Source organism: Salmo salar, chromosome ssa10 (genome assembly GCF_905237065.1).
Source record: "Salmo salar chromosome ssa10, Ssal_v3.1, whole genome shotgun sequence".
Lineage (NCBI taxonomy): Eukaryota > Metazoa > Chordata > Actinopteri > Salmoniformes > Salmonidae > Salmo > Salmo salar.
Window position 1 is genome coordinate 15,543,057 of NC_059451.1, and position 21,967 is coordinate 15,565,023.

Here is a 21,967-nt window from a genome sequence, read left to right on the forward strand (position 1 = left end):
TGAATAGATATGTAAGGGAAAGGGGGATACCTAGTCAGTTGTACAACTGAATGCCTTCAACTGAAATGTGTCTTCTGCATTTAACCCAACCCAGAGAATTGAGTGTAATTGCAAGTAAAATGTGGTAAGTGATTTTTTTTTTAACCAACCAACAAACCACATTTTTGGCAAACCAATCAAGTGGCTTGATAACGATCCCTTTTAATAAATACCTGTAAAAACAGCACATTAACATGGAATGTAAGTACCCTGGAATGTAAGACCCTGGAATGTAAGTACCCAATTGTGCCTTCTGACAGTATTCAGACCCTTCGACTTTTTCCACATTTTGTTACATCACAGACTTATTCTAAAATGGATTTAAAAAAATCTTCAGCAATCTACACACAATAACCCATAATGACAAAGCGAAAACATGTTTAGACATTTTTGCAAATATATTAAAAGCAGAAAAATACCTTAAGTATTCAGACCCTTTGCTATGAGACTCGAAATTGAGCTCAGGTGCATCCTGTTTCCATTGATCATCCTTGAGATGTTTCTACAACTTGATTGGAGTCCACCTGTGGTAAATTCAATTGGTTGGACATGATTTGGAAAAACACACACCTGTCTATATAAGGTCCCACTGTTGACAGTACATGTCAGTGCAAAAATCAAGCCATGAGGACAAAGGAATTGTCCATAGAGCGCCGAGACAGGATTGTGTCAAGGCATAGATCTGCGGAAAGGTACCAAAGAATATGAATGCTTCCGCTCAGTGTTTGGGATCAATTGACACCCTTTACAATGGAGCACTGAGATTTATTTTAAACTGCAAAACCCTTACGCACCACTGCACTTTGTATACCAGGGTTGGCTGGCCTTGTCTAGTTAATCACAGGCTCAGTCACTGGTATACTTTTATTTACAAAACCATTTTGGGTTTACTACCATTTTATTTGGCCATTTTTATTGTTCAGAAATGTGGTGGGTACTCTTCGTCCGCAGGACTCTATCCTGCTAACTGTTCCAAATGTCCGAACGGAATTTGGCAAAAGGGCTTTTATGTACTCTGCGCCATCAGCTTGGAATGCCTTACAAAATACTTTTAAACTGGAAGAACTTGTTCCGATTGGTGTTTTTAAAACATTGATGAAGGATTTTGAGGCTTATTCCTTGACCTGTCAATATTTTTAATTTGCTGTTTTATGATTTTGTTATTCTCCTGTGAATTCAGTTTTTTTTACTAGATTACCTGTAGTTGTTCATGTCTGTCTAATTGTTTAATGACTTGGTGCTGCCTGTAATTGTTTAATGACTTGGTGCTGCCTATCTTAGCCAGGAATCTCTTGAAAATGAGATTCCAAATCTCAATGAGCCCTTCCTGGTTAAATAAAATGTAAAAAAAATACTCAAGCCCTGGTCCAAATGACACTTGAACCAGTGTGAAAACATTCCTAATAGTGTTTCCCAAGAAAAGCTGCCATTTGTTTACATTGTGCAATCATTTGAGAAGTTACCCTTTTCATTGGTTAACGTGCTAATCACCAGCTCATTGATGAAGTCTTAACACCTTTTACTATGGTTATTGCGCCATTTGAATGTCAATATGATTGCTACTGAAGTGTTTTGCTGTGTAAAAACTGTACGAAATAAATCATTGTATGTATATATTTATTCTCTGTATTAAAGTTTTGTTTTCCGAAAATGTCAGTGGTCAAGCCTCTGATCAACTGCAATTAAATCTGTTGGTTTGTCGTCTTTAAACAGACGTTGCATTACCAAATCAAGCTTACAGAACCATTTGAAGACAAACTTGAAATATAGCTTGACGTTGAACTTTTTCTTGGTGAAATAACTGTCCATCTCACCGGTCGTCAATTACAGCAAAACTATATTGATAAGTGTGTACCCTATCATATACAATAAAAGGCTCTGGGTGGAACCCTAAAATGTGTTGACTACGAGATTCATCATACTGGTAGCTCATGTTCCCTTTACCTAAGTTTCCACCATCCATCAAAATATTCCACTTTATTGAAATGCATGGTTGTATACTTACTGTATATTTACAAGGTCAGTCAACAAATGTAATATTGAAAATAAAAAGGCAGCAAAACAATGACAATACATGGAAAAGAAAACTGCATACAGTATTTCAAGAAAATTGCTGTTTTACACAACACCAACTCATAAATAGCTAGAGCACACTTTCACAACTTTCATGATTCAATATGTACTTTTGGTATTTGGTCAATAAGCAAGTTAAAACAAGAACATAATTTGTTTGTACAAGTGAAAAGGTTTTTAGAAGGCCACGAGATGGATCTACGGATTCCGTAACTATGCAACATGTCTGACATAGGATGTCCTTCGTGTAAATTAGATCTTTTTTTTAAAGGCAAACCCTTCTTGTATGATCATTTTCTGTAACTGTACGATCCATACATGTCAGGGACTTGGCCGTGTACATGAACAAATGAGAACAAAAGACAAAATATCAAGCCAATCTGTCACATTCTGTGATGTCAAAGAGTAAGCAGGGGTTGATACAATATCTCCTTGTGGTCCCGCCAAAAAGTATCCCACCCCAATTGAGGCACCAGTCAGTCTGAAGAAGTGGTAGTAGGAATTCATATAGGCAAGTAGTTTGATATAAGCGTCAAAACAAAGGTGCTTTAAAAATTCAGCTGTACCATTCCAAGTCCATCGCGTCTTCACATTCCGTGGTTAGTTTGTGGATTAAGGCTTTTTTATGCAGAGATCTGGGGAAATTTCAACTGGATTTCCGATTCAGCCCCGCATTGTCATTTTCTCACACACAGTTCCGTAAAGCTGAAGGCCCAACTCTAGAGGACTAACCAGTCTTTTTGATGCTTCTTTTTCTTTCTAGGTTGTTTTTATTGTGCAGAGACTCCCTCTTCTGATTGTGGAACACACTGTGTTCAGAAACAGCCCAACAGGTATGTCCCTGAGTTGAGCTTTGCCCTGTCCAATATCATCAAAACAACGGTTGAAGAAAAACAAAAAGTCAAAGTTTGAGGAAAAACAAAAATGAATAAATAAGCCATTGCAAATAGTGCCTTTGGATAGAACTTTCTTTAAAAAAAACATACTCCTATGTATACATATATAGTGGTAACTCTTAATATAGCTTTTTGATTGTTTACTACACCTACACATGAGCTCTCTTGCTTTGTGTGGTTTTGAAGAGGGGGGAGTCAGGTCCGAGTAGCCAGGTCCGTGTTACACATTTGTGTCCTGCAGTAGGGGCTCTTTGGCCTCCCCGGGCGGCTGCGGGCTGTGGGGGTGCCCGTGGGGCGAGCTGTGCTTCTTCCAGCTGCCAGGCCGGGGGCCCAGGTGGGGGTGCTCTGGTATGAAGAGGGCCACCAAGAGTGCTAGCAGCACTGAGCATGCTCCGAAGAGAAAGGGTGGGCCAGGAATGATGGACGTCTGAGGAGAGGAGGCGGGAATAAAAAGGTACAAGAGAATTTGACTAAATTAGGAAAATGCTTAACAAATTAGGGTTACACTTGTACAAAGCATATTCAAAAACAGTCACGGAACTACTTGGTAACTAGTTAACGTTAAATAGTGGCCACAAACCTCTAAGATTGCATAGTGCCTAAATAATGATAGCCACTTTTAAGACAGCGATAGAGCCTTGTTGAACTGCTTGGTCACTTTTGAGGAGGTATACTGGCTGTTGAACTCCACCCACATTCAAGCCTCGTCGGGTTCAGGCTGCGTATCAAAACTATGAGGAGGAGAAAAGGTTGGGGTTGGGGGCTAACCTGTGGGAGGTGCTGAAGGTGGGGTTGAGTGTGGACCGGAGTGTCCTGGCTGCCGTCTGGGGGCGCATCCAGCTCCACGTGGAAGATGTAGAAGATGAAGCCGTAGAGCGCCGGCCCCAGGCCGTTACACAGACCCCGGATCCCCGTCACCATCCCCTGGCCCACCCCTGTGGGATGAGCGCCAACATTTATTTCGTATTAGTTGGATTTTATTCAACTTTTAATTCCCAAGGGATAGTTCTGCAAAAGTACATATTTATTTCCTTACCTTGAAGAGCGGTCTATGGCTAAGAATTAACTGGTTTCAAGGTAAGGGAAAAAATAAGTCATTTTGATTAACTGCCCCTTTAACAGAACCATTTCTCATTTGCATTTATGACCCGGCCAAAAGACAAATCAAAGAAAGTTGCAAAATAAAGTTATAACTAAGTACAAACCTTGTTGGTCTGGCTCAGCGGTGCGGGAAACCAACGCACTGATTGCTGGGAAAGTGATGCTTGACATGGCTGCTACAGCCCCTGCTGCCCACATCATCCTGTAGAGAGATGAGAGAAAACAGATAGATACTCTTTAAAGTGACTATCACTGAACTGAATGATCAGATGCGTTCATGGTTTGAGTCGCCTTGAAAAAGCTTACCATGGCTCGGAGCCAAACCCATACCAGGCGAGCTGCAGTATCTGGAACCCGAGGCCGAGCAAGATGGTGTTTTTATTCCCGATGGAACGCATGAGTAAACTCAATACTACAGTCTTACAAAGGGAACAAAAAATAACAGAATTAGAAACACTTTATTGGAATGTTCATAGTGGCTATAATGAAAGTTCTTGTTATATGGCCAAACCAAAGGTCGTTATAACATGGCAGAGAATGGAATAACTATATAGATACATGACCAAAAGTATGTGGACACCTGCTTGTCTAACATCTCATTCCAAAATCATGGGCATTAATATATTATAACAGCCTCCACTCTTCTGGGAAGGCTTTCCACTAGGATGTTGGAACATTGCTGTGGGGACTTGCTTCCACTCAGCCACAAGAGCATTAGTGTGGTCGGGCACTGATGTTGGGCGATTAGGCCTGGCTTCGCAGTCGGCGTTCCAATTCATCCCAAAGGTGTTCGATGGAGTTGAGGTCAGGGCTCTGTACAAGCCAGTCAAGTTCTTCCACACCAATCTCAACAAACCATTTCTGTATGGACCTCACTTTGTGCACGGGGGGCATTGTCATGTTGAAACAGCAAAGGGCCTTCACCAAACTGTTGCCACAAAGTTGGGAGCACAGAATCATCTAGAATGTCATTGTAGCGTTAAGATTTCCCTTCACTGGAACTAAGGGGCCTAGCCCGAACCATGAAAAACAGCCCCAGACCATTATTCCCCCTCCACCAAACTTTACAGTTGGAACTATGCATTGGGGTAGGTAGTGTTCTCCTGGCATCCGCAAAACCCAAATTCGTCCGTCAGACTGCCAGATAGTGAAGCGTGATTCATCACTCCAGAGAACGAGTTTCCACTGCTCCAGAGTCCAATGGCGGCGAGCTTTACACCACTCCAACCGACGGTTGGCATTGCGCATGGTGATTGTAGGCTTGTGTGCGGCTGCTCGGCCATGGAAACCCACTTCATGAAGCTCCCAAAGAACAGTTCTTGTGCTGACGTTGCTTCCAGAGGCAGTTTGGAACTCGGTAGTGAGTGTTGCAATCGAGGAAAGACTATGTTTACGTGCTACAGCGCTTGGTGGTCCTGTTCTGTGAGCTTGCGTGGCCTACCACTTCGCGGCTGAGACGTTGTTGCTCCTAGACGTTACCACTTCACAATAACAGCAGAAACAGCAGCTCTAGCAGGGCAGAAATTTGACGAACTGACTTGTTGGAAAGGTGGCATCCTATGACGGTGCCACGTTGAATGTCACTGAGATCTTCAGTACGGCCATTCTACTGCCAATGTTTGTCTACGGCAATTGCATGGCTGTGTGCTCGATATTATACACCTGTCAGCAACGGGTGTGGCTGAAATAGCCGAATCCACTAATTTGAAGGGGTGTCCATATACTTTTGTGTGTGTGTGTGTGTATATGCATGCATATATATATATATATAATTAAATGTAATGACAACTAACCTGTGCAATGATTGAAAGCAGTCCTAGAACAGCTATGAAAGCTGCAACATTTTCAGGTGAAAATCCCATAATCTGAAAAAAGGGAGAGCGGAAATGTGATCGTACTGCCCGTGAGACAAAATGAGTATGCCTATCATCAAGGAAAGACAATGATTTAGCTATATACAGGCCTAGCTATGAGCAGCAAAGAGCAGGGGTCCAAGCAAAATATGATAACTTGGTTGTATACTTTGAATGAGCTACATAGTCAAACCCCCTCGACAAGTCCACCAAATGATATTCTGACTATGAAGGGGACTTGACCTCAGTTACATTGATAATGGAAATAGGGGGATGGGCTGACATCTGACGCGCATCTCACACGTCTGTTTCTATATTTGACAGTATGCATAACCGACCTGTCGTAAGTAGAGGAAGAAGCTGGAGTACTGGCCAGCCTCGGGGAGGTAGGACAGGAACACTGTTATACAGATGAGCAGAACAGTGGAATCCTGGCCCACTTTCCTTAGAGACTTGGAGACAGAAAGAAAAAGGGTTAGGACGGTAGGTGATAACAAGTGTTAACGATATGGATGTGCAAGAAGACCCAACCACTCCTCGTGGCGAAAAGGAGGCCTATTGTGAGAACTGGGCCACAACCCAAGAGAGTAAACTAGAGAAGTAGAGTTACAAAACAGCTGTGGTCCGCTTCGGAGAATCAGGAGACCTACAATTAAACCAACACATAACTGCCTACAACAGGGGTTCCCACACACCCCCCATATGGGGCGCCAACGTTTCGTGGCGGTGTGCGGGACCTTCCTTGATTTGGGGGGGGGGGGGAATCATTTTTGTACAATTCGCGATAGTTTATACAGATCTAAAACTACGCATAAATCCGCGATGCTTTAGGATAGAAACAAGTGGTGAAATGCAAGAGTAAGATGCAATTCTGGTGCACGTGGGAATATCGTTGGTTTGTCTCTATGACGTTCATAAGCTGAGCTACGACCTAAAGTGCTCGGGATGTAATCTCATACAATGCGTGACTGTTGCTATCAACTGATCGAATCACTTTCCGAAAAAAATGTATATTATGTAGAATTACACTGAGGGTTCATATACATTACAATAAACCAATATTTTCCTTATCCATTATTATCATAATTAAATAGCCTAACTCATGAGTCTTGTTAAAACTACGTAGAATTGCAGGAAATTAGCTTCAAAACAACACTTTTCTTAGGTCTCTCAAATTAAACAATGTCAAGCTGGTGTTGTATTTAATATAGGCCACCTTAATAAACAATAATAAATAAATAAACAACTTTTTTTGTATGTGAAAAAGGTGGCACTGGGGAACAAAGTTTGGGAGCCCCTGACCTGCAAACACCCCATACTGTATTGTTATGCTACAATATCAGTGACTAGGGCCTTCAGCGTTATACAGCGTCAATCGTGATGATTGTGTTAAGAGCAAAAGAAGAGAGACTTCACTCGGACTCAAAATAAATACTCAGTTAGCATAAGTTTTGTAGGTCAATCGTTTGATGATGCTTATTTCCCTGGATCGATCATCATAACACACTTACATTTATTTACACAATCTTGATATTATCTTCGCAGCGCCTTCAGAAACTATACATACCCCTCGACTTATTCCACATTTTGTTGTGTTACAGCCTGAATTCAAAATTGATTAAATTGATGCAATACCCCACAATGACAAAGTAAAAACATGTTTTTGGAATTTGTAGCAAATTTTTGGAAAATGAAATACAGAAATATCTCATTTACATAAGTATTTACACCCCTGAGTCAATACTTTGTAGGAGTACCTTTGGCAGCAATTACAGTCTTTCTGGGTATGTCTTTAAGAGCTTTCCACACCTGGATTGAGCAACATTCGCCCATTATTCTTTAACAAAATTCTCCAAGCTCTGTCAAATTTGTTGTTGATCATTGCTAGACAACCATTTTAAAGGTCTTGCCATAGATTTTCAAGTAGATTTAAGTCAGAACTGTAACTCGGCCACCCAGGAACATCCACTGTCTCCTTGGTAAGCACCTCCGGTGTAGATTTAGCCTTGTGTTTTAAGTTATTGTCCTGCTGAAAAGGTGAATTCATCTTCCAGTGTCTGGTGGAACCAGGTTTTCCTCTAGGTTTTGCCTGTGCTTAGCTCAATTCTGTTTATTTTATAACCTGAAAAACTCCCCAGTCTTTAACGTTTACAAGCATACCTATAACATGATGCAGCCACCACTATGCTTGCAAATACGGAGAGTTGTACTCAGTAATGAGTTGTATTTTCCCCCAAACATAACACTTTCTATTCAGGACAAAAAGTAGATTTCTTTGCCACATTTATTCCCAGTATCACTTCAGAGCATTGTTAAAAACAGGATGCATATTCTGTACAGGCTTCCTTCTTTTCATTCTGTCAATGACATTAGTATTGTGGAGTAACTACAATGTTGTTGATTCATCCTCAGTTTTCTCCTATCACAGTCATTAAACTCTAAGTGTTTTTTTAAGTCACCATTGGCCTCATGGTGAAATCCCTGATGCCTGCATCTTTGAAGTGACTGGGTGTATTGATACACCATCCAAAGTTTAACAACTTTACCATGCTCAAAGGACATTCAATGTCTGCTTTTAAATTGTTTACCCATCTACCAATAGGTGCTCTTCTTTGCGAGGCACTTGAAACTCCCCCTGGTCTTTGTGGTTGAATCTGTGTTTGAAATTCACTGCTCGACTGAGGGACCTTACAGATAATTGTATGTGTGGGGTACAGAGATGAGGTAGTCATGTTAAACACTATCATTGCACACAGAGTCCATGCAACTTATCATTTGACTTATTAAGCACATTTTTACTCCTTAACCTATTTAGGCTTGCCATAACAAAGGGGTTGAATACTTAATGACTCAAGACATTTCAGCTTTAAAGCTACAATATGTCATTTTTGGGGCGACCCGACCAAATTCACATAGAAATCTGTGTTATAAATCTGTCATTCTGATTCTCTACACAATGACTACTTGTTTTGTCACAAACTGAAATTAGACAAACTATTCGAATTTTTGCAACCAGGAAATGGTGGAGCAAGTTCTACATATTGCATCTTTACATTTCTGTAAAAATGTAGAAAAACATAATTCCACGTTGACATTATGTACAGGACAGTGACAAAAATAATCTCAATTGAATCCATTTTAAATTCAGGCTGTAATAAGAAAATATGGAAAAAGTCAAGGGGTGTGAATATTTTCTGAAGACACTGTAAGTACCCTGCAATCATCATTGCTATATCATGTGATGTTGATGTATTTCAGCGACACGTCAGCCTTCCCCCTCAACATTGCCTGAGGGAGACCGGTTTCGTTGTGCCACGAGTAGCTGCTGTACATTGTGTCATGTAGCTTTAACGGTTGTTGTACAGCCCCTCAGCAATATAGAAAATTATGAAAAAAAATGTATTGTTCCCCTATTTGGCCCTCTGTCTAACATACCACCTTGGCCCCTTCAAACAACCGCCTTAGGGGAAGTTCAGATTTGGCTGACAAAGACCACATCCTGGTCAAAATGCGGCATGAATGTTTGTTCCTTATGCTGGGTAAATCCAATTGTGTTTTTTCAAATATTCTTTTTTGTGTACTATTCCTGCACTGTTTTGGGCCCCGTTGGTTTCAATGCGCAATTAGAGCCACCACCACTCGCTGAAAGCCTACTATAGAGGAATTATGAAAACAGTGCGCATAAATTAAAGACGAGGTACACTAACATGGCCTGTACCAAACAAGTTGGTCCGAATACACGAATCGTTACATTTACAACTAACCACATTAGAACTTGTCAAGTTTCTCTTCCCAAATGCATACGACATCTCAGGTGGCCTTGTTCTTTTACGAAAGCGAATGAAAACAGTAGCCTAAGTGATAGAGCTATCATAGGGAAATGGGAAGACTGAAGAGGACCACTTGTAACATGAGTAGCTAGTTGAAAGTGTCAACACAAAAACAGATGCTATAATGTTTCCCTAAGGGGAACCATGGGCGTCAGCCAGGGGGGGGCGAGGTCTTGCAGCACAGCCATTCTCACCACATTCTATTCCTAAGCCCTCTTTAAAATCATAAACAATACCTGCCTCCACCCCCCGCCAACAATTACGTTGATACCATTGTCCCTTCCAGCATTTGAAAACAGACACACATTACCCCTATAACCTTTTGGATTTCTAAAATGACCCCAACATCAGCAGTCAGAAGGACTATGATGCAACAGAAATCAAAATGTCCATATTCCGCCTCGGTCTCTCTGAGACCCACCAAATTTCTAGCTGCTACCACTGATCATAGTGCCAAAGTGAAGCACACATTTTCAAGTGGTTTGAGAATGTTTCCCTAACAAGCCAATATATTTGTATATTGGTAGACTAACCCTTCACTTCTTGAATTCAAATGTAATTTGCCATACAGCTTAGCCTACGCTAAGCCTGCACTCTGAAGAGAAGGTCATCTCATCTGCCTAATCCAAATCATTTTCCGTTCTGAAAGCACACTAATAATGGCTACACAAAATAATAACACCGACTGGCTGAGCCTTTAGAGGTGGACAGGTACTCACAGCAAAGGGGTCGGCTTGTTCCCAGGAGATGGGAGCCCCCCAGGACGCTGGCCTCATCTTCTCAGGCAGAGACTCAGGCACGGCCACCAGGATAAAGCAGATGTCCAGCATAGCGATGGCCGAGGCCAGCACCACCACCAGGCCGTCCCCGTACACACGGCCCAAGTAGGCGCCAATGGCCGGGCTCGTCACCAGGCTAGCAGCAAAGGTGGCCGACACCTAACGAACAAGAGTAGACGAGGTTTACTACTGCCAAGCTCTGCTACTACTACTCTTTGAATGAAATTGTAGTTTCCCTTTTTTTGGCGCATAATTTCTGCTTTGTTTAAGTAGGACAAATCTGCAAATAGGTTTTGAATGATGTACTATTTTAGCACTGAACCACAAATCCCTGAATCAAAAAAGGTGCTGTGGTAAACAAGATTAGAAGAAACTGTGGAGGTAAGGTTCGATACACACCAGTCCATAGGCCATGCTGCGCTCATGCTCCTGCGTGATGTCAGCCACATAGGCAAAGACCACAGAGAATGTAACAGCGAACACACCAGACACCGAGATAACTGCAAAGTACCACCTGAAACCCGAGGCAGGATATGGCACTCAGTTAATAATACACTTGATTCAGCTTTTAAAATGGTGTTCTCAGTAACTATGAACTCTCTCAGGTTGGGAGCCATCGTACCACGGGCTTATCTTCATCAGTGGAATGGGAGCGCAGGTGAAGAAAACGGTGAGCAGGAGAAAAGACTTCCGACCCCACACATCAGACAGGGCACCAATCAGCGGAGCACTCAGGAAAGACAGCAGGCCCTGTAATACAACAAGACACACCCACAGAATTTGTAACAGAATTGAAAGAGAACTGTTAAAAAATAATAGCACATGTTCAAACACCATACCTTTACCCCCTGGATCAAGCCATTCATCAGAAACGTATGCTTCGGAAACGTCTCATGTAGGACCTGGATTGGAAGGGGACAGGGACAGAGAGTTGAGACTGTTCATTGGAGAAGGTCTTCAACATAGTATGATTTGTTGGCAGCTGATGAAACTATATTAAATAATAGGTCATAAACAAGACAACATACCACCAAAGTGGGCGCTGTAAGCAGGCCCCAGGCAAAAAATTCCAAAAAGATGACAATTACAGCATGGTACACGCTGGGAGCTCCGAAACCTTGTGCCTGGTGAACAGAGTGGAATATCTATGTAAGTATGTCAACAAGAAACAAGTAATACTCAACTGTCTTACTTTCAAAGAAGACACATTAAAAAGGTCAACTCAGCAATAATTCACCATAATACACAGTGGGGCATCTTCCTGCTTACACAGAATTCTTAATTGACACTAGAGCCAGTAGCGGTGTTGTAGTCTTGGCAAATTTCACTTTAGTTGTTGTTGATTTTAGTAAGTAGGAATTTAGCTAGCTACCATATTGCTGAATAACTATAACATCATCGAACTAAACAAACGAAAGCTTGCCCATAGTTATGGAACCCTATTAGCCTAGCCACCTTTTTAACAATAGTGTTAAGTTACTTCACTAGGTAGTCAGCTAGCTAATACTTGTCCATCTCAGATGGCATCTAGCTAAATTACTGTCTAAGATACTGATATGCTAGCCAACTTAGCTAGCTAGTGCCACACATCTGGTGCTAGCCAGCCAACTAGCTAACGTTAGCTATGTTGTTATTTGAGAGGACTATGAAGAGGCATATGATGAACTTCCCGGACGCCCGCAAGCAGGAGCTAGCTAGCTCGCGAAATGTGACATATTGTAGACATACCACATGCTGCTAGTTAATCTCAAGAAATACGATGGCAAATACTGTCATTTAGGTGGAAACTCACCGTTCCTCCATCCTTGATAATAATTTTTTTCGCCAGCAGGAGACTGCGATTCGCCCGTTTCTTCTTTTTGCTCTGTGTCATATTACCATTCTAGTTCTTCGTTTAATAAGAATCTATTTATTAAGGAATTTCAGAAAATAAACTATTTAAATCAGATTGTCGGAAAAAAAACTGAAATACCTTAGAATAAATCTATTTTTCAAACTAAAAGGTCTGTTTCGTCCCATTCACTCAACCACCGCCATCTTTGCAAAAACATTATTACAACGTAATGACGTCACATCATACGATATTCTTTCTGACATCCGTGTACCTGCTAGGACGGGTACTGGTATGACCTCTTTTTTGAACAGTTACTACATCTCAGTATACATTTAATTAGAGAATAGTAGAAAAATCTGCGAACCATGTCTGCATTACATTTCTACTTTACTCTCATGTATTAAGCACTACAGTATTCCCTCTCACTCTAGAACCGTCCACGAACAAAGACCCCATAGGTGTCACCGGATCTTCCTGAAAGGCCCTGAATGCATCCCGTACTACATCCTATACATCCTATCCTAGTATCTAGCTGCAGCTCTGGAGTCGAGCCTCCTGGCACTAAAACCCGCCTATCAAATCACATTTTATTGGTCACATACACATATTTAGCCGATGTTATTGCGGATGTAGCGAAATGCTTAGTGTTCCTAGCTCCAACACTGCAGTAGTATCTGTCACTAAATATATTATTCTGTACGTAAATCCGTGTCACTCCATTTAGTATGATATGCTACCTTACGTTAGGTTACATTACATTAGGCTATTGATGGAATAGCTGTCGTACAATATAATCCAAATTGTAAGACGTATAGTATCCAAAGTCTTGATTGCACCAGTATGCTTTGGCCCATTTATAATATATTAAGTTCGACTGCTTTAGTATGATATGATACCTTACGTTAGATCACATTAGGCTACCAAGTGAGCTGCGGTCATACAATAACAAACTAATTGTAGGATATACAGTATCCTACATCTTGATTTCACACATACAAATACTTAGAACAAATTGAATAAAGCAATGCATGATGTATATACTAGTTACACGACAATCAAGAGTCATTTCTGCCTAATCCATAGTATGATACAACAAGTGACACAAACTACATACTGTGGCTCTGACTTAATAAGTCAGTAGTTGTGTTTGGGTTATATTTGTACAGGATGTATACCGTACCTGAGAGCAATCTCAACTGATAAGACTGAATAGGCAATTTGAAATTATTCAGCATAAACAAAAATGTGATATACAAAGTTAACTGTGTATGAAAAATGTAAGGGTTGTAGCATTAACAAAATTCAAAAAGGTAATCAGGTTTTTATTGTCACGTTCACATGTACAGTGAAATGCCTTTCTTGCTTGCGCAATCCCAACAATTCAGTGATCTATATCAGTTGTACAATAAAAAAATAATAAAAAGACAAGTAGAACAAAAACACACGAGAAAGTAAGTAAGCTATATACAGGGTCAGTTGCAGGGTCAGTGCCAATACCCATATTTACAATGTGCAGGGATACTAGAGTGGTAGGGTTAGATATGTATAGGGGTAAGGTGACTAGGCATCAGGATATATGTTAAACAGAGTAGGGATCTACAGGGAGGGATCTATAGGGGGTGTAAATGGGATGGGGGACTGTCATCCAACGGGATTGGGGCCACCTCTTGACAAAACTATTGATATAGCACTGGGAATAACAAAGAAAAATTACAATGTTATTAAGTTGGAAAATTAAAAGTACAGTCTAAAAACCATGGATAACGCTCCCTTGATCAGGCATTTAGATTGCTGGCCTAAGCCTCTTAAAACATTGGCATGGGGCGGCCTGATGCATGCTACTACTTTGAGCTGCATGCTACTATTGATGTCAGAGGAGAAAAGGAGACAGAAGGAAAGAGAATGAGTAGCAGGAGGTAGAGATAGAAAGACAGGAACAGAAAAACAGAGGAATAATACATTAGCACAGACCGTGAAAGAGAATGTGTGTGTTTGGGAGAGGCCATGAAAGAGACTATGAGATATATATAAGATTAGAGAATGATGTGTCCACATGTGTGACAGCTGTACTAACCAGCAGAGCTGGAGATGGGCTCCTTGTTGGTAGAGGATGGACTCTCCATGGACGCCTCACCACTGGTACTGGGGAGAAAGAACAGTCTGTGAGCACACACACACACATGCAAAAAGTCACATAGTAAAAATGCACACCTTTTAGCCAGCTACCTGGAGAGCTGGAAAATAATGATCAAATTGAAGGCTGCCATTATCAATAAATCAACCATCTAAAAAAGTCTTACCCGTGAAATGTGCTAGTATCACAGAGTTTTCACACTAAGTTATTTAAATCCTCTTTGCTAGTACCGTCATTGGTTATGAGCCCAAAAATAATGAAATGACAAAAGGTAGCTAAGTGTGTACAAGTTTTGGCCAACATAACATAACATACTGTATAATGCTAAATGGAGTGGCACGGATTTACGTACAGAATAATACGTTTAGTGACAGGCAGGTTTTAGTGACAGGCGGCTTGCCTCCGAGACTGCAGGTGGATGCATCTCAAGGCATCTGATGATCCAGCAATCCAGAAACGAGAGATGAACTACCTATCCCAAAAGCCCAGGCCTCTGACAGATGCAGCATTAAAAAAAGTCAGATTGCAGTAAAAACAGAGCTGTTTTGTCCTGGCATGTGGAAAAGGCAGCAAGTAACTGTTTCAGTGACCTGCCAATGCACTTCAGCCTGAGCTGCGTTCAGTACAAAAAAACAGTGTTTAACCTTCAATTACACAGAATCGGTGCTGTTCTGAACGACCAGTTAAAAAACAGAGAGGGGTTGGGGAACACTGTCAGTATGGCTGCTGCCCTTTAAATGGGAGATTCTCAATTGGTATACTAAAATTCATCTTCCGTTCTCTCCTCGCCTCCTATTGAAAAAGGTCAAAGGTAACCGGGGAGGGGAGGAGAGGAAATGTGGAAACAAATGTATGAAATGAGACTCACTCATGCAAATTACGTTTATAGGGGTGGAATCCCAAATTAAATGTGTAAAGTTGTAAAAAGACATTTAGCTAGTTGTGACATTTATAGATAAAAGGATAAGTAGCATAATGTTTTTAAATATGTGTATGCTTTCCTCCTCTGAGTAAACAACAGCTGATTCAAAGGGGGTGTGGCGTATCTCAAAACTCTTCCACGAAGGTCTCAGGTAGGATACTCTTGTTCTTCCTCGGTGGGAGAAGGCTATTGAGGAGGCGAGGACACTCCTCCATTCGCCTACTAACTAATTTACACTTCTCAGAGATACTGTATATAATGATGAGATTATATGAAGGCCACACAGAACATCTACTCGAAATGGTGCCTGGGAAGGCACTCAGCATCATCAAGGACCCCACACACCCCAGCCACGAGTTGTTTTCCCCCTTACCGTCGGTGAGACGTATCGGAGCATGAAGTCTGATACCAACAGGCTCAGAGACAGTTTCTATCTACAAGCCATCAGACTGCTGAACACTTGAACTGGACTGACCACCTGCTCTGATTCACCACACCTTAGCACACATGCACTCACTCATGTCCATACCCACACAGACATAGACACACACACATGTACACTGAGTGTACAAAAAAAGCTCTTTCCATGACATTAACTGACCAGGTGAATCCAGGTGAATGCTTTGATCCCTTATTGATGTCACTTGTTAAATCCACTTCAATCAGTTTAGATGAACGGGGGGAGACATGTTAAAGAAGAATTTTTAAGCCTTGAGACAATTGGGGCCTCAGATCCTTAAAAAGTTCTACAGCTGCACCATTGAGATCATCTTGACTGTCTGCATCACCGCTTGCTAAGGCAACTGCTTGGCATCTGACCACAAGCCGCTACAGAGATCAGTGCGTATGGCCCAGTACATCACTGGGCTGCGCTCCCTGCCATCCAGGACCTCTATATCAGGTGGTGTCAGTGGGAGGCACTAAATATTGTCAAAGACTGCAGCCACCCAAGCCAGACTGTTCCATCTGATACCGCATAGCAAGCGGTACAAATGCACCAAGTCTGGACCCAACAGGACCCTGAACAGCTTCTACCCCTAAGCCATAAGATTTCTAAACAAGATTGCTAAGTAGCTAATCAAATGGCTACCCGTACTATATACATTGACCATTTTTTTGCTGCTGCTACTGTCTATAATCTATTATGTTGCCTTGTCACTTTATCCCTACCTATATGTACAGTACATAGTTACCTCAATTACCTCGTACCCCTGCACATTGACTTCCTATATATGGCCATGTTATTTTCTACTCCCTGTGTATAGCCATGTTATTTTCTACTCCCTGTGTATAGCCATGTTATTTTTACTTGTTATTTCTATTCATTATTCACTGTGTATTTAATCCTCGTGTCAACTATTTCTGTTTTATTTCTATATTATCTTTAACTCTGTATTGTTGGAAAATCACCCAGAAGCAAGCGTTTCACTCTTAGTCTACACGGCTTGTCTACGAAGCATGTGACAAATAACTTTTTTTTTTATTCCGTTAGGGAACACCTACTTGTACTCCTTCTAAACAATGCCATTTTTATAAACTTTGGCAAAGGTTCAAGTCTACCCCAAAATGTGTCCACTCTTTATAACAGATTCAAGATTTGGGAAAAGTTGTAATGAGATCAAATGTTTCATTGATTAGAAAATGTGCAGAGTCTGGTCCAAAATCCGTCTCGCTCTAGCTTCTCCAACTGCTGGCCACTGGGCTTCCATTCATCACCATATTTGGTGTCTTGTTGTTTGGAGTCAAATGGTGTCTGTATGCTAGCTTGCATACTCCCGCTAGCGTTAGCGCTAGCATTAACATTGCCATCCGGAAGCCATTACAATTTAGCATGATTATTAGCGATTCGTTTTTTTTCTGTGGTGCTACTAGGCTATTTTCTGTCGTAGATCACTCATGCTTATTGTGTTTTATACTGTGTAGATACACTACATATACACAAAAGTATGTGGACAACCTTTCAAATTTGTGGATTTGGCTATTTCAGCTACACCCGTTGCAGACAGGTGTATAAAATTGAGCACACAGCCATGCAATCTCCAAAGACAAACATTAGCCTTACTGAAGAGCTCAGTGACTTACAAGGGGGCACCGTCATAGGATGCCACCTTTCCAACAAGTCAGTTTGTCAAATTTCTGCCCTGCTAGAGGTGCCCCGGTCAACTGTAAGTGCTGATGTTGTGAAGAGGAAACGTCTAGGAGCAACAACGGCTCAGCCACAAAGTAGTAGGCCGCCACACAAGCTCACAAAACATGACTGGTGAGTGCTGAAGCGTGTAGCACATAAAAATTGTCTGTCCTCGGTTGCAACACTCACTACCGAGTTCCAAACAACCTCTGGAAGCAACGTAAGTACAATAATTGTTCTTCAGGAGCTTCATGAAATTAGTTTCCATGGCCGAGCAGCAGCACACAAGCCTAAGATCACCATGTGCAATGCCACGCGTCGGCTGGAGTAGTGTAAAGCTCGTTGCCTTTGGACTCTGCAGTGGAAACGCATTCTATGGAGTGATGAATCACGCTTCACGATCTGGCAGTCTGACGGACGAATCTGGGTTACATGGATGCCAGGAGAACACTACCTGCCCCAATGCATAGTGCCACCTGTAAAGTTTGGTGGAGGAGGAATAATGGTATTGGGCTATTTTTCATGGTTCGTGCTAGGCCCCTTAGTTCCAATGAAGGGAAATCTTAATACAATGACATTCTAGATGATTCTGTGCTTCCAACTTTGTGGCAAAAGTTTGGGGAAGGCCATTTGCTGTTTCAGCATGACAATGCCCACATGCACAAAGCGAGGTCCATACAGAAATGGTTTGTAAAGATTGGTTTGGAAGAACTTGACTGGCCTGCACAGAGCCCTGACCTCAACCCCATCGAACAGCTTTGGGTTGAATTGGAACACCGACTGCGACCCAAGCCTAATCGCCCAACATCAGTGCCCGACCTCACTAATGCTCTTGTGGATGAATGGAAGCAAGTTCCCGCAGCAATGTTCCAACATCTAGTGGAAAGCCTTCCCAGAAGAGTGGAGGCTGTTATAGCAGCAAAGGGGGGACCAACTCCATATTAATGCCCATGATTTTGGAATGAGATGATCGACGAGCAGGTGTCCATATACTTTTGGTCATGTAGTGTAAATTCATTAGCCCCTAATCTATGGATTTCATATGACTTGGAATACAGATATGCATCTGTTGGTCACAGATACCTTAAAAAGATGTAGGAAAGTGGATCAGAAAACCAGTCGGTATCTGTTGTGACCACCATTTGCCTCATGCAGCGCGACACATCTCCTTCGCATAGAGTTGATCAGACTGTTGATAGTGGCCTGTGGATTGGTGTCCTACTCCTCTTCAATGGCTGTGTGAAGTTTCTGGATATTGGTGGGAACTGGAACACTCTGTCGTACATGTCGATCCAGAGCATACCTAAACATGCTCAATGGGTGACATGTCTGGTGAGTATACAGGCCATAGAACTGGGACATTTTCAGCTTCCAGGAATTGTGTACAGATCCTTGCAACATGGGGCCGTGCATTATATTGCTGAAACATGAGTTGATGGCGGCGGATGAATGGCACAACAATGAGACTCAGGATCTCGTCACGGTACCTCTGTGCAAACAAATTGCCATCAATAAAATGCAATTGTGTTCATTGTCCGTAGCTTATGGTCGTTGTCTGTATCTTAACCCCACTGCCACCATGGAGCACCCTGTTCACAAGTTTCGAATCCCCGAGCTGACCAAGGTACAAATCTGTCGTTCTTCCCCTGAACAAGGCAGTTAACCCACTGTTCCCCCGTAGAACCGTCATTGAAAATAAGAATTTGTTCTTAACTGACTTGCCTAGTTAAATAAAGGTTTAAAAAAAATGAACTTTCTAAATGGTTCACCCAACATAGATGAAAATCCCCTCAAATTAAAGCTGACAGTCTGCACTTTAAACTCAGTCATTGTATCATTTCAAATCCAAAGTGGTGGAGTGCAGAGCCAAAACAACAACAAAACATTTCTGTAGCTAGGTTTCCATCTAATTGGCGGGAGATTTTCATACGAATATTCTAAAATCCATGTAAAGAAAACAAGTGCCTTTCCCCACCAGTGGTGTGTTTCCACATAACTGTCTTGTTGCAGATAAAAATCAGCGCGTGATGACGTAGTCCTGAAAATGTACCTTTTCCCTTAAGTTTTCATGTACCGAATAAAAATCTAAAATGCCATCGCATTTTCAACTCTACCTATAGATTTGTCATAAAACTGTTGCGCTAAATAGCAAATGTGCCTACTCTGGTCTTGGCATGTGCACTCTAGCCAACAGATCGCAGAGACAGTGCAGATAGGCTAGTCTACACGATGAGATTATTATAGATAAGAATATGTGTATTTGTCAAACTGCATTCAAGCATCGATCATCATGTTACCAGAATAAGACCCTTGAATAGGAGCATCAAGATCACGTGCACTTTCACCACCCTGTGAAGTTCATCATCATTTATTTAATCTGTAGCCTAATGAACGGCATGGTTCCCCCGAGTCTGTAGTGGGAGGACTACACACCATGTTTTCGGGTGACTCCAAGTTTACTTTGATATGATGATGGTAGTTATATCAATATTTGCGCATGAAGGCGTTTCCACTGCCATTTCTCACTTCATTAATTTTACCTACACAACAAGATTCCACCATGTCAAAGTGATCTGTCTGCATTTATACAATTGTATTGAAACTTCCTGTTTCCATCACAGGGGCGGCAGGTAGCCTAGTGGTTAGAGCGTAACCGAAAGTTTGCAAAATTGAATCCCAGTGCTGACAAGGTAAAACATCTGTCTTTCTGCCCCTGAACAAGGCAGTTAACCCACTGTTCCCCGATAGGCCGTCATTGAAAATAAGAATTTGTTCTTAACTGATTTGCCTAGTTAAATAAAGTTTAAAAAATAAAAAATAAAAACAGCTGTCATGGTTGTTTTTTATACTGTATGACTTTACTCACATAAACTGTGTATGGAAGCGTGGTTAGTGTCCCAATACTTTTGGAGCTGGTGGTTGAGATCGGTTGTATGAAACCAATCTGTGCATAAAGTAAAACTCTCAGCCATGCCAGCCCGCTCTTCATTTCTATTCAGTTCGACTAACCATCAAGTTAGATTCACAGATATCCATCAGACACATTTTGGGTATGTTCAGGTCAATAGATCTTTGACCTCTAGGGTACATACTGTAACAGAATTACCAGTATAAATTGCTTTAAAAAGGAAACATTGTTACATTTGAAACTTTGTTTGACAAGTGGTTCTGAATAGTCATGACATTACCTTTTCAAATGATATATAATATAACCAACTTTGAAAGCACCAGCTACAACTACTGGCTCCTGAGTGGCGCAGCGGTCTAAGGCACTGCATCTCAGGGCTGTCACTGGGGTTCCTGGTTCAGTTCCAGGCTGTATAACAACTAGCTGTGATAGGGAGTCCCATAGGACGGTGCACAATTGGTATGTAGGGAGTCCCATAGGACGGTGCACAATTGGTATGTGTTGTTAGGGTTTGGCTGTCATTGTAAATAAGAATGTGTTCTTAACTGACTTACCTAGTTAAGTAAACAATTGTTAATCACCCATATTGACATTAGAATGTTGGAAGTTTAGCGATAGAATTCCATGTTGTGGGATTGTAACTTTGCTGATAGAAGCACCAATTTATACTGCATTGCTTGCTGTTTGGGGTTTTAGGCTGGGTTTCTGTACAGTACAGCACTTTGTGACACACAGCTGATGTAAGAAGGGCTTTATAAATACATTTGATTGTACACACACAGCTAGAACAGGTTTTTAAAAAGATTTGTAGCTGGGCCAACGGAATGTTCAAGTGAGCCCGACCACTCCCCAATGGTGGTTTCATTGAGGACTGGCTTGAATTGAAAGGATGGCCACATCCTTTATTTTCATCATGAGCAAAAGCTATTGGGCTTTCCAATTAGTTGCAAAAGGGTCCATTTAATAAACACAGGACACCAGCAATGTGGATAACACTAATTTATAGAAGAAAACGCAAGCGACTTCAAAGGCTAACTTCTCTGAACAAGGGAACAAAATCATCACCAAATTCACTGAGAATACATGGCATAGAATGAATAAACAATACTCTAAGCCGCAGCTTCATACTACTTGTCAAACATAGAGAACTGATACTGTATACTGACTTTTGGGGTGGGCTTGGTGTGGGGTATGTGGAGTCCATGGGTGGCTTTTCACCATTTATTTGGATTCCTCACATCTGAGCCATTGTTAAGTGGTTAGGTTCAAATCAAACTATATGAATCACATGCGCCAAATACAACAGGTGTAGACTTTACCGTGAAATGCTTGCTTACGAGCCCTAATCAACAATAAAATAATACTAAAAAGACAAATAATAACACGAGGAATAAAGTACACAAAAATGGACCTACAATCAGGGAGTACCAGTACAATGTGCAGGGGTATGAGGTATTTGGGTATGAATAT

At 41.5% G+C, this 21,967-nt stretch overlaps 1 protein-coding gene across 1 annotated transcript; it reads right to left on the reverse strand.

Moving 5' to 3' along the window:
* Positions 1 to 2,001: 2,001 nt before the first annotated feature.
* Positions 2,002 to 12,643, reverse strand: LOC106613595 (hippocampus abundant transcript 1 protein). Its single transcript, XM_014216019.2, has 12 exons — positions 12,364 to 12,643; positions 11,600 to 11,695; positions 11,411 to 11,473; positions 11,194 to 11,321; positions 10,971 to 11,085; positions 10,512 to 10,730; positions 6,301 to 6,414; positions 5,903 to 5,974; positions 4,416 to 4,528; positions 4,214 to 4,311; positions 3,777 to 3,943; positions 2,002 to 3,435 (listed from the first exon to the last, which is right to left on the reverse strand). The coding sequence occupies exons 1-12, from the start codon at positions 12,442 to 12,444 to the stop codon at positions 3,229 to 3,231; spliced, it is 1,473 nt and encodes a 490-aa protein (XP_014071494.1). The 5' UTR covers positions 12,445 to 12,643; the 3' UTR covers positions 2,002 to 3,228.
* Between the last annotated feature and the right edge of the window lie 9,324 nt (positions 12,644 to 21,967).